We start from the raw sequence: 14598 nt of genomic DNA, 5'->3' as shown, positions 1-14598 counted from the left end.
ATTATCGTGGTGGACTTAAGGTGTGGGCAGGAATCAGCACTGGTGGGCATACTGAGCTCCAATCATCCGAAACGGCTCTTTGACGGCTTACGGGTATAGGGATGAAATCCTGTAACCTTTTCTTCTGCTTTATTCTGGTGAGTCCCCAGATCTCAATCTCATTGAGCCTGTCTAGAAAATGCTTGGCAGACGAATTGCGGCTCGGCCAGTACCTTAAACCACCATTCCACAGCTAGAACACATTGACAATCTCATCGAATCCATGTCACACTGGTGTAAGGCAGTGTTGACTGTTCGAAGTGATCATACATCTTACTAGGGAACAATTACTGTTGTTGTCTTGCCTGTTTTCGTGGGCACTTCGAGAGGTACACATATTGCCTCTTGTTTCCTGAGTCATATGAATAACGATTTTCGTGCTCCAACACTAATGTGCACTCGATTTTTCTACTGTATATTTCCTCTTGTACGTTATATCTGAGTCAAATACAAACTTAACGAAACACCTTGTCTGGTATTTCATCTGAGCCTTAGCAGTGTATAATGAAGAAGATTAATATTTCTTATTTAGCCTTTTTCACAACAGGCCCAGAAGGCCACGCTTTATGAATCTGAAGGTCGAACATTCCTAACCTTTGCCTTATTAATCATACAGCCATCATTATTAGTTTCGTTTCTGTAAGAACTTATATCACGTGTTTATACAGTTGTTTTCTTAAAATTCTGTACTACTCGTATAATTGAACACTTTACGAAAAATTCGAATAATCAATAAATCAACCGTTGTATGAAACCTTAAATTTTCTTCTGAACACTTGAGACAACATCCATATTACGACCAACAATAGGGAACGATGGTAGCTCATGGTAGAGCGCTCACCTCCTGCGCTGGGTCCCTGGTTTAATTCCAGCTCTCGCGCCAAGTGAGCTTTGTGGTGGACAAACATGTGTTCGTGAGTCTTCTCGGGGTTCTCCCTACCCTCTCACTTTTTCATTCCACCATTTCATTAAATCTCGTCATCACTGTTTCACGTAACCTTGGAGCATAATTGTGGGATGCTGAAGAAACAAAGAGCTACATTAAAAAACAAGAAAACAATAGATTACTGAAAGAAAACTATAGAACTAAAAAGACGAATAAAAAATCAGTAATTCAATATTCAATACATATACAGGGTGTTTCAAAACACACCGACAACATCTGGAGGTGATTCCTGACACCAAGATAAGACAAAAAGTATAGACCAACTTGGGTGCACAAATGCTTCCTTTCGGAGTTATAGGCTGCGGAAAACATGGAAAAATGAAATTTAAATGTCCATCCAAAACTATGGGATCTACCATAGTCGGATCAAGATTTCACTTAGGAACTAGTATGTGCGCTATCCAAAAATACATGTTTCAGAATCCAGCGGTAATTTCGCAACAATTTTTATAGAGGTAGTTGGTGAGTACTTCAAATTAAATGCCCGTATCAAAACTCCCTCTATAAAAATTGTTGCGTGAGTATCTTAGGATTCTAAAACATCTATTTTTGGATAGCGCATATACTAGTTCCTATGTAAAGTCTTGACCCGACTATGGTAGGTCCCATACTTTTGGAGCTATGGACCTTTAAAGTTCATTTTTTCATATTTTCGTCAGCCTATAACTTCGAAAGGAAGCATTTGTGCACCCAGGTTGGTCTATACTTTTTGTCTTACCTTGGTGTCAGGAATCACCTCCCAAACGTTGTCGGTGTTGTTATGAAACACATACACATACACACACACACACACACACACACAAACACACAAATACATTTCAATTCAAGCTAAGGATGTATCTCTTTGGCTTATAATTTTCATTGAGACTTTGGGATACGAAAGAAACGTGGTTCAACTAATAATTAAGTATAGCTCAATAATGTAAAATTTAGAATCTTTCATTTTCATCTTTCTCTGTTTTATTTGAATACTGATGAATATGCATTTTATATATTTTTCAGGTTACAAACAATAACTAGACCTCACTCGTTACCACGTATGATTAGAGTTTGAGGTTTTGTGTCCTAATACAGTATCGAGTTTATGAAGAACGGGCGCTCACTGCTTGACCATTGCTAGGAACAATTCAAATTGGCCCAGAACTTATGGAAACAGATTGAGAACATCCAATTACCGATATTAATTGGTCCAGCTTTTATTATCAAAAGATGGCTGGAATTCTTCTCCTTACAAAGAAATGGGAAGTGATAAACCAAAAAAAAAAAAAAAAAAAAAACGCAAAGCAATATAAAAAATGGAATGAAATTTGTAAATCTACATCCATGGCTATGCCCTTCAGTCTAAATGAGATGAATGATTTAATGCAAGTGAATTATTATGAGCTGGTGAAATGAGAATGTGGGAACAAAGGGGAGAACTTCGAATAACCCTACGAAAAAGATGTTGTCCACCACCAACTCGAATGACCAGGTATCGAACTAGGGACCATTCACACCAGAGGTGCAAAGCAAATATGAGTAGATGACATAAAATGCTTCCAAGTTACTATGAGTGCAGAGTTCTGATCACATCAGTAAGCCATATGGCCACCTCGGACAGCACATCTGTTCGGCATCTGTTTAGCATCAGGAAAGCCTGGGGTGTTGTCCTCTTGTTTACTTAAGTGCACTTTTGAAGAGTTTTGAGGGTCAGGAGCGGTGAATTCCTATGTGCAACTCACTTTCTGAGCATTGTAGGCATACAAGATGGGACTAAGGTTTAGGAATGTGCTGACCAATCCATACGGTTGATACCATCACTCTCCAGCATTTCTATAGAATGGATAAGTTTTGTTATACAAATATATATATATATATATATCTTACGTCCCATGGATATGCCGGCTGGGCTAGAGGAGACGATGATGATGAGAAACGAAGGAAATGGGGAACGAAGAAAGTGAGAGGAAACGGGAGAACCCCGAGAAAACCTCCGCATAAGTGTTTATCCAACACAAAGTTCACTTGGCGCGAGCTGAGATCGGACCAAGGACCCCATGTACCAGAGGTGAACGCTTTTCCACTGATCAATCCCGGCCCTTTGAGTAGTTTTGTGTGGGCGCGCGTTGTCATTCATATAAACAAATTACGGAAATATCCTTTCAGGATTTTGATAGAATATCATTCTACAGTAAAGAATTCTGTATCGAAGATATGTAATGGTGTTCTATCTATTTTTCAGTATCCCCGACTAACATATAGCTCCAGGACCTAAAACTTGTCATATTTACGGATGTGCTGCGGATGATATCGTTCTCCCCGTTCTTTGCATACTCTGTGATGTCCAGAATCACTTGTTACACAAAATCATGATTCATCTGAGAACAATAGATTGAATCATCTTCCTTGGTCCCTGTCATAATGTTCCCTACATCACCGTAATTTGATACAATGGTGGGTGGGGATAATGGAACACACTACACTAGCTTCCATTCATACAACTGAACACTAATCAGTTGTCATGAAATGGTTCTAGAGGACATATGGACATCATAAGTATAGCCAAATGCATAAGCAATTTGGGCTGAAGTTATAAATTGATTAATTTATACTAACTAGACTATGTACACATCTTTTAAACTGTTACACATCTTCGACGACTGAGCTCCTTATGGTTACATGGATAAAGCACGCGCTTATAGTGTGGAAGAATCAGGTTCGATTCCTGGTGGGAGCTCAAATGGTTCGGATCCCCGTTAAGTTGCAGGTGCACGTCTCACATAACCTTGGTGCTGAAAAGATACCTAAAATAAAAATCAACCAACAAACTTTCCACAATTTCCGCCATAGACACGAACAATTGTTCTTCTCTAAAGAGTCTTTCTGAAGTCAGGAAATGTCAGTCTTTGATACGCCCATCACATGTGGAACGTCTCTACATTTTGATCTATCTACAGCCGACCAACAGCTCTGGGACGATCATAATCACTTTGATGAACTCTTCCCGCATTCTTCCAACAGACTTATTCACTTTGCACGACTTGACTATATTTCGTGAGTATTCACTTAGTGTCGCTGTCTTTTCCTGGTAACAATACTCCAGAGCACGCCAGTCTCTTGACGCAGCAATTCAACTGATTGGTGCAATGGTTCACTAGCGCTTTCTACTGATATAATTCTGACAATGCCTGGATGGACCCAAATGAACAAAAGTTATGAAAAAAGCGTTTTTTCCCAAGCAACTGTCATGTGTTGTACTATTAAAGTGGATTTCGGAGCTCGCCCTAGACTTGAATCCCGTGCAGAGAACATCACATAAGATCAACCCTCAATAGTTCATTCAACAGTACACTATCTCTCCTCCAAACGAACTGGCCTACAGGACCACATCACCGGCCCTGGCATTCAATCATTAGAAATTCTCACATGACCACATCAACTAAAATTTGCTGGTTATTTTATGGAAAAAATATCGTATGCAGTCTATGTAGGTATAGTAAATCTTTAGGCTGTATGAAGAGTGAAGTCAAAAATTTTAAGTATGTTGTCCAATTATGTCAAACTTTCAGTAGGCAAGCCATATTGTCAGTTTTCACTTCACGAAACATTTCAGGACATTTTTTTACTTACTTCTTTTTCTTTTATACGATACATAATAAATAAAGGCACACATATAAAATTCTAAGGGTGACAAAGTGCGACTGGCTCGAGAATTAAGTCCTTGTCTGCGGGTTCCATATCGTTGTACTAAACACTACACTACTCAGTTTGTCTTCTAACCAGCACAGCCAAACACTTTCATTCCTCTTCCTCTTGAAGTCGGAACTCTGCCATTAATTGAGATTATGTGGCTGAGTCAACTCGGTTTAAGTTTTATTTGATATGATTTTCAGAAACGTCCGATCAATTTTAACAACAGCTACTTGCATCTAACGTTATAATTATTTTTGTCACAGCACCTAGCGAACAGAAGCAAAATTTGTTCTAAAATTTACAAAAAGCACACTCGGCCAGGCAGCAGTAGCCGAATTTCCGCGTCTCCACATCTAAAATAATGAAGTCGCAATAAGTATTTTGAGAATCTTTAAATTTATTCTTGAACTAGTATTTATTTAATATATTAGTGTAAAAAACATTATGATCATGATTAAATAACAAAAGAAGTTTATAATTAACGCAGTTTTAGTTTTCATCCATTCTGAAAACAGAGGATCCAATTTCCATAAACCTGCATGTTATACCTCAGATCACTCGACACAAAAACAAAATTATAAAAGAAAATATAGATTCAAAATGTTTCAAGTTTTGCTAGTAACCGTTACTCAATCAGTTGAACTTTGATGATGAAACTAAACTAAAATTATGGGGAAAAGAATATAGTAAAAACAATAATGAAGGAAATTATTTATTTATTGTAAAATACTTCTCCTCTTCCTTTACTTAGACTGTTTTCTACACTGTGGTCAATTTTAATTATATTTTAGAACACTTACCTTGAATGTTTATTTTCTATTGCTCTGTGGATTGGCATTTTCCCTCTATATATACAACACGGATTTGCTCCATATGCTATTAAAGCCTTCACACACGAAACGTCTCCTTTCTCAGAAGCATGTAGGAGTGCATGGTCAATGCTGCAAAGTAAACATACTATTAAATGCATAATTAGGAAATTAAATACATGCAAAACGCATTACGATTTTGATAATAGGGTTCTTCATATAAAATTAACAATTAGCAAGAAATGATAATATTGGGTATTCTGTTTACATATTGAAAGCACATTACAATTCTTTGAAAACATAACGTCTAACAGAATAACTAATAGAAGACTTAAAAACATTAGCACCTATGTAGTATATTTATTATTATTATTATTATTATTATTATTATTATTATTATTATTACTTTATTTTAGTAGTAGTGGTAGCAGTATGATGATGATAATGATGCTTTAATAAAATCTTAAGAAAATATATTGAAAATGAAATCTTTCTTCAAACTCCGGTCTCACCGAATTAAATGTTTTCTCCCACTGCATTTACCACAGCTAACAAACCGTCTCATTATTCACCTTTTTATATTTCAGACACGTTTAAGAACATGTTTGTTTCACGTATTTTAGCTCTAAATAGCGATTAAGAAATTTTCCCTAAGGCCTACTAGCACATCAAGTTCTCAGAAGATCGGATGAGTTTCACTGATGTGTACAAATATATATTGTCCTTATGACTATTTTTAATTATTATTATTTGTTCTTTTTTTACGAAAAATCAAAAGAATCAAAAAAGACCGAAGGCAGAGCGGAAAAATAGCAGAAGATGGATGAAACTACTCCGAAGCATAGGGCATGAAGAAGTGGGTCAATAAGAGATCTTGTCCTTACAGAAATTTTTGTTGTATTTTAAACAATTCTTGACACTTTTCAAGTAAAGTAACCATAATATTTATATATGTATGTAACACGTCCAAATTGAACATAATATTTGAACATATTCTCAATATCTCCTAGTATTTATAACCATACGCAACAACGGCCAAATCGAACATAATATTTGAACATTATTAGGAATAATTTACAGAACTTCAGGTTCAAATAATGGACTGATCTCCAGTTTCACAGTTTGTGAAGAGGCTGCATAATACAAATAATATTTTAGCATTTTTTTTTTTTAAGTTTATGTATGACTTTTATGATTTATTTTCCTCCCAGGCACGAGGATTTATACACTGTGTGTAGAACCATCGTATAAGTTTACGTTTACATGATTTAATTTACCTTTTATCTAGATATAACTAAAGTACGAAATTTCAAATTTTAGCTTATTTGCTAAACTATCCGAATTTTCTTTCTAATATTTTTCGATCCATTCCTTTCTCTCATACTTCTATTTTTATTTTTAATTTTTTAAATTCTTATTTCAGTTACGCTTCTAATGAAAATGTGCATTCATCGGAAGGTCTAAGGTCTGTTTCACAATCAGTAATGGAAAAAAAATAAACAGTATTCTTTCTCAATCCAGACTACAGTAGTCACAGCTAAGAGGGTGTGAAGTTCACCTTACTCGTATAGAGACGCCTATGTTCTATTGTCATTACTGTCTATTGATATTTGACTATATATATATATATATATATATATATATATATACTAGCAGACATACTTAAAGATACTTTTTTCCTGGAATCTGGAAAGTCCTCACAACTCTCCCTGCTGTTCTTGGCGATATTTGTTCGAGATTTATGATCCCTATTACCTAAAACTCAACGTTGCCACATCTCTCTGTTTCCCCTTTATTTTATCTTCCATTCATTGCTTTTTTTTTTTAAAAAAAATGCTGAATTTTGTTTCTTTCGATAGAATCCATACAAGTGTTACAGAAGTACGGCAACATTGAAGGGAACGACAGCGCACGTGCTGTCTAAGATTACCCGAGAGCTGTGTGGGGGAAAATGGGTAGTGGTTGGAGCAAGAGATCTCTAAGTTTCTCTGCAACATGAGTTTATCTTCAATATGAGTTTATATGGTTGGATCCCACATTAACTTGGATCTATCCATGTCATATAATTTCGGTATTGAAAACGGACATTAACTGCAAATCTTTAGGTATTTAAGTTTACAACGCTGATTCAAGTAAGTAAACTTAATTGAAGATTCAGGAACTTCTAGTTTTAAACAGCATGCTTTGTCCTTTAGGCTAAAGGAAACAGGTTCTATTAATGAAAATGATTGGATCATGAACGAATTAGAGGAATGAGAGCCTGGGAGGAAACGGGAATACTTACGGACACGATGTTGTCCACCACAAACTCACATGGCCTGAAGCCGAACAAAAATCTATCACACAAGAGGTTAGTGCTCTACCACTGAGCTATCGTACCAAGGTAAACAGATTTAGCTGCTATTTGAAAGGAATCACAGTGTTAAAAACTTTGACCAAAATATTTAAGAGCAGAACGGAAAAAGAAAATATACAAACCTGTTAACTTCATGTGTATGGCCATATATATCACAAATCGATCGATTTCCTAACTGATCGTCCAATTCATATAAGGCCATACCATTATGTTCCAAGAGAACGATAAGCACATCGGGAAAGACCTACAATTATAAAAGCAATTTCCATTTCGACAATATCACTACAAATTGTTAATGATTATTACATACTAACTAAACAAACAAAAAGCGTATTAAGAATTGTATATAACGTGATACACTTTTATATCATGATAATGTTATAAAATATAACACATATACGAGAAAATTAACTGAAAACTTACATCCGTTAGAAACAAGGTACAACATAATATGTAACAGTACAGCCTATTATCAATGATTCATTGGGTTTCAAAGTGAAATATGTCGAAAACTATTACATATAATTTGTTCACATTTGAAAGGTTAATTTCTTATATTCGTAACCTTTGCCTGTAGTGACATATGGGAGCAGAAGCCTTCCTTGCATAATGGCGTCTATGAAGCAGAAAGTATTCTGACTTGGAATATGAGAAGTGTTTTCCGTTGTTACTATACAGCACACATTCCGTACATTCCGTACACAGTTTGCAACTGCACCATCAGGTCATCAAAGGATTCCGAGATGGTATCAACAGTGTAAGGACACTGCTCCATGTGTGAAAGTAAAATCATAGGATGTCCAAGCATTTCTGATGAAACAAAGAAGCGAATTAGGGCGAGTTTCGTGTGTAGCATACAGAAGTCAATACTGTGCATCAGTCGGGAACTTGATATTCTGCAACCACCTGTCTGGAAGACTTTTCAAATTTTATTGCAACTGAAACCGAACCGCAACAGTTATTGCCAATGTTAATACCGGACGACCTTGTCAAACGATATGAATTTTGTAATTCTATGCAACATTCTTTGGAGGATGATGATTTTCTTGACCTTCTGCTGTTTAGTGACGAGACGACATTCCATTTCAGTAATAAGATTAACCGCAAAACGAAGATGAGTCCTCAAAAGTAAATGTATTTCGGTACTGTCAAAATAAATGTGTATGCTTCGTTTTTCTAGGCAGGAAACACTGTGAGGGGTATGCCATTCTTCAATACGCTATAGTTGTATTTGTTTCCACAATGAAAGAGAATTCCAATAACTTTATATTCCGTACCGTCGCATTGGTGACATTGAAGTGCATCGCTACTTGAATGATATACTCCCAAGTCTTTAGATTGGGCGTTGTGCTAAAGATGAAGATGACTTAGCGCTTTCCCATACCTCCTAGATTCCCCGATCTGGAAGTTTGTGACTTTTTCTTTCGGGGGTATGTGAAAGACACTGCATGTGTCTCCATTACCAACAACTTCGGGTGATGTATGACAAAAGGAAGCCATACACTGAACATTTGTAACAGTATGTATGAAACACGAACAGTTTCTGTATATTTTCGTGTATCATTCGTTACTGTATCTGTTATACAGTTTTCAATACAGCCCTTTCAAGCTCGGTTAATCATTTATAATCTCCCTGTGTATTACTTGTATTAGTATGTATTACTGTTCAGGTTGTTTACGTTCTCCTCTATAGTAGTCAGATCCTGCGTTAGAATCCTTATTCCCGTCATACTGTTATTCTCAGGGTTCCCTCAGCTCTACTAAAAGAATGCCGGGATGGATAATAGGTTTAATACACAGGTTTTGGTGCACTTCCTTAAAAACATCCATGTATCTTACATTGTTCACATTTACTACGTAAAACAGTCTTCTAGTTACATATGAAACACGGTTAATAAATTAAAAATTAAGCAGTTAATACCTTGACATCAAATATTAATGCTTTGGTTTGAGTAGAGTTGCCTGTGTTGTCATAACATTAGGTTGAATGTGCTGTCGACTACGTAACATGTCAGGTGGGCCTACATCACCAACAAAACCGTTACGAGATAACACCTTGGAAGAAAACTTATACTTTTTTTCTTAAACTTTTATTATCGAAAATTCAATTCGATTTATTGTACAGTGGTTTAAAAAAGATGAATACTTTTCGATGTGTCACAGTACGGTGTGAAATGTTAATCTGTAAAATATCATAATTTACGCATCAAAATGTACTTGGATTATGCTCTCTATTTTCAGTAATCTCTGTTGCTTCTCATGCTACTGGAAATTCACATTATTATTATTCCTACATCCCTGAATGTCATTTTGCGCTTTTTGATGTGTGACTGGTTGAAAAATGATGTAGTTTAAACTTCTTTGTGCTCGAAGAACTTATTTTTGAATGATATACTACTGGAAACACTTCGCATTGCAACTTATTCGTAACACTAGCATTAAACAGCTGTAGAAAACTTGTCTTGTCTTGTCTTACCTTGTCTTTTTCACCATTAAGGCTATGTCTAACACTCGGAATGCGTTGGGATTTCCCTATATAATAACATGGCATATTTCTTTCCAAAATATTATGAAAACTATTTATTTTATACATTTCAAAATTCGTCCGAATGTTTGTTAGTATTAATATTGTATGTTCACTTTACTTTTTCTTGCTAAGGTAATATTAGAGCGCGCCAATTAAAAGTTAATTTTCTTCCATATAAAAGCTGTTTTAAACATGGCCCCACATTTTGCAACAACACAGAACAGCAGATAGGAGGCTAATCAGGTAGGTTTCTTTCATTCTCTGCCCCCCGCTAGGTCACGTGCGTGAACTTTGGGTTGTCCCCGCAGATAAAGAAACCGATGGAATGCAGATTGACAGCAGATAAGAGCAAATTCTCTCTCTTCATAGATCTTAAAGATTTCATTTATACTACAAGATCTCCGAGAATAGTTACTTCTAGAGGCATATTGGAACTAACGACGTACGAAAGTTTCAGAAAATCTGTCTATGTTGCTTTTAACTAAGGGAAGTGTTCATCTTACAAAAGTAGTTTTGAACTGCGTAGTGTAAAGTAAACTCGCTTATTTGTCGCATCAACTAACAAAAGTTCACAAAGAGATCAAAGAGGATTTACCCTCTTGTGATATGTAGCGAACTGCAAAATGGTTAATATATGTGTAAGAAGAAAACGATCGAGAACTGTTTTTCGATATATATCGTATCGTTTTTGCGCTATGAAAATCAACATTGAAACCGGAAATAGCATTAAATTTTTACCAGTTCCGATTTTCAATAGACAGACAGAGATGAAGAGGTATATTTTCTAGAGCCGTTGAATCAATTTCCGAAAACCCTCGTTGCTAGCTATTATAGTTTTTGATTTATGGCCCGTAAGTGGTCAATCTCTATCACTTCCGATTTATATAGAAGACCAGCCTTTGGCTAGCTGGGGGCTCTGCCCCCAGACCCCCGAGTCTGCTCGCCCTACGGCCCCTCATTTCTTATCTATCGGCCTTTGCATCAACAGTGAATTTCGTGAAGTAAGAAATACGTATTTTTTCGTTTCTGCGGAAAAAAGGTTTGAAGAAGCCTAAGCCCCTCCCGAAGTATTTTCAAAAAAGCTTGAAATCTCCAAAAGAACATGAGCAATTTGTAAAAAGGCGTATACACATACTAGATAGAAAATTAAAGAATATGGGATTTTTCTTTTGTATGAGGAAATGGTTGCAGGGGGAGGAACGGCCTCTACTCAAATATCTCCAAAAATAATGACAAAGGCCAAAATCGAAAAAGGGCACAAGCGATTCCAAGAAAACTACGTATACAAGTACTAGACTTAAAAGTAAGAAACACATATTGTTTCGTTTCTGCGGAAAAACGTTATGAAGGTGCCTAAGCCCCTCCCGGAATATTTAGAAAAAAAAAACTCGAAATCTCTAAAAGGATAGGAATAATTTGCAGAAAAAGGAGTATGTACATACTAGATATACAGGTAAAATATACGTATTTGCTATTTCCTGCGGAAAAACTGTTGCAAGGAGAGCCACATCCCCACCAAATTCATCCCAATAGTTTACAAAGGTCACAATCCACAAATAATCACAAACAATTCGGATGAAAGTATAAAGGCATTTGTTAGACGTGCAATGAAGAAATACATATTGCAAGTACTATCGACCACTTTATAACACAGACCAACAGTTTGATAAACACAATATCTTACGCAACAAATGTGTCACAATAATAATATTCCACAAAAAATGCTTTAAACAAAGTGATCTCTTACACCAACCACAACGAATCACAGCAACCTGTCCACAAATGTCACATGTCGGGATGTGATTCGTGGAAAAGGAGAACTCTGCTGGGGTCTGAAATTGTGCCGGTTTGTCTGTTGTATAGCCAATGTGATACCACTCGTATTTGATGACATCTTTGTATCTTGGAGAGGAGAATTGATTGTGTCAGAGATTGTAGTTTGATTATGTTATCCCGTAGATGCAAATTAATATCAGACTGTTGTAAGATAACCGTGTCCGAAAAGCGGCGCACAAATGTCTTCCACAAGCGAAAAAAGTACACATCTAGTGGTTGCAGCTTCCAAGTTAAACCTTGAGGTATTGTAAGTAGCACAGTATTTTTCTCTTCCGGTTCAATGGAGTGTAGGGTATTTTCACAATGTCCACTTCAAGCGTCCAATAGAAGAACTGTTTGACGCTGTGTTGTAGAAAAATACACGTGCTCTAGCCAACGACGATAAAGTTCCTTTGTGAGTTTTCCTGATTTTGAGGCGGCAAGATATACGTTACGGGGGCGGAACAAAGTATTGTGCACGCGTGGGCCAAACTCAACATTTGGCTCCTTCAGAACAGTGAGTAATGGTCGGTTGTATTGTATAACTGTATGTTGTCGCACTCATGGATTGGACAACTGTTTCCACTTTCTTCATTCTCTGGGCAGCCAGGGTGCGACCGCCATGCATTTCTAGTTGGAAACCATTTTGATCGGAGTTGTACACATTACCTGGGCTGAATTGGATAATATGGTGTTTTACATTGTCAATAAAGACATTTACGGTTCTCAATACGTCCTCTTTAGCTTCAGACGTATGTGTCGTAGATATAAATTTCGTCACCTTTCGCGATACTATTTTGTGTGTTGTTTTAAACCCTCACAGACAGGTATTTGATGCGTTAAATGATGGAAGGTGAAATCTGTTGCTGGCCTGCAGAGCCCATCGTCGTAGATCAACATCGTGTACTGGAAAGTGTGCTTCACGAGCGTCTTGGAATTCTCGAAGAACGTATTGAAATACCTGCGATATCTTATCCTTCCGTGTTCCTCCACCAATGACTTGCTTTTCCCAGTGTTCTAGCTGCTGCTTTGAGGTTACCTTTCTAAATTTTGCTTGTACGGATCGAAGGGATAGCGGTCTTTAAATACCACTTCTCCAGTAGTTGACTGCCTTTTGTTTGTATGCAAAGGTGATGTCTCCTTGACCATGTATGGTTGTGCCGCCAAAGCACTCTTCTATGTCGTCATCCACAGGAGAATATTGGGCGGTATTCTCTTCCCTGTCGTCCTTCTCAATTGCTAATGTTAATATTTCTTCTGTGTCCAACATAACCATATCGTCCATCCAGTATTCCAGCAAGCATTGCAATATGCGTGCTGTATTTCTTTCCTGTGCTGTTATTGGCGACTCTGGTCGATGTATCACTTCAAAAGCAACAAACAGTAAATGCAGAATGTTAGCGGGATTCATGCTGGATTTCTCTTCTTTAACATGCTGATGGAACAACGAATTTATATCATACACATATGAGTATCTGACGCAATGTACTTAACTTTTTGATTACTTATGTACACAAGGTAGATACTGATATCTCATTTTGCACGTGTGGCTCATTATCTTAAATTGTTCTTTTGTGGCATTCATGTATCATTATCACAAGTAAACAAGTTATTGCACAAGCCAAGGGCCAGATAAGTATAATTGCACACCGCCTTGTCAATTATCGGTCATATGTTTTGCACATACAGATAAAATTACTATCGCTCAAACTTATCATATGCAGCGATGAGCATGACCACCTCGTAGGCTTGCTACTAAAAATAACATTATACATATTTCATAATACAGTTTGATATCTTCTGCTGCCCAATTATATGCACTCAACCTTTGAAACCGTTCTTCAGAATACATATCTCTCGCATTGTTTGTTCAGTAAATGATACTGTAACAGCTTCTTGTCTGTGAGACTAACATGTAAGATATTCGTATGTCGTTTCAGAAGTTCTTTCTTTTACGTGTAGTTTCTCCATGAGTGGGACATATACATTGGCTCGTTATAGAAAGATATACGGGCCCCAGAAATATATGTTGGAAATTTCTGCAAATTGTTTGTGAGGTTTTGGAGATTTAGAGCTTTTTGGAAAATATTTCGGAACGGGCTTACTCCCCTTCAAAGAGTTTTTTCCGCACAAAAGAAAAATACGTATTCCTTAATTTTAAGTCTACTAGCTGCATGCATAGTTTCCTCGGGATCGCTTGTACCCTTTTGTCGAATTTGGCCTTTGTCATTACTTTTGGAGATATTTAAATTGTAATGTACCATTACAATCTGATGTAATGATATTTTTGATAGGAGGGTGCCAGAATTTTTTTGCACCGACTGTACTTCCCACTTAGCAAAAAATTTCTTTCTGTTTATATAATTAATGTCTTTGTTCGTTATCTTATTCCAAATCAACATGGAAGATGGTAAAAATTCATTAGGAATCATAT

General features: G+C 36.6%; 1 protein-coding gene across 4 annotated transcripts in view; it reads right to left on the bottom strand.

The window, feature by feature from the left end:
* Nucleotides 1–14598, bottom strand: part of LOC145686460 (uncharacterized) — a 191521-nt gene that overhangs the window by 82142 nt on the left and 94781 nt on the right. For all 4 annotated transcript variants that reach the window (XM_081759782.1, XM_081759784.1, XM_081759785.1 and 1 more), the window contains exons 9-10: nucleotides 7945–8066; nucleotides 5458–5598 (exon numbers count right to left, since the gene is read on the bottom strand). In XM_081759782.1, coding sequence (XP_081615908.1) covers nucleotides 5458–5598; nucleotides 7945–8066 — 263 coding nt within the window. The remainder of the gene's footprint in view (nucleotides 1–5457; nucleotides 5599–7944; nucleotides 8067–14598) is intronic.

Source organism: Thermobia domestica, chromosome 5 (assembly GCF_964235325.1).
Source record: "Thermobia domestica chromosome 5, izTheDome1.hap1.1, whole genome shotgun sequence".
Classification (NCBI taxonomy): domain Eukaryota; kingdom Metazoa; phylum Arthropoda; class Insecta; order Zygentoma; family Lepismatidae; genus Thermobia; species Thermobia domestica.
The sequence above is the reverse complement of the archived record's forward strand: the minus strand, read 5'-3'. Positions and strand labels throughout refer to the sequence as shown.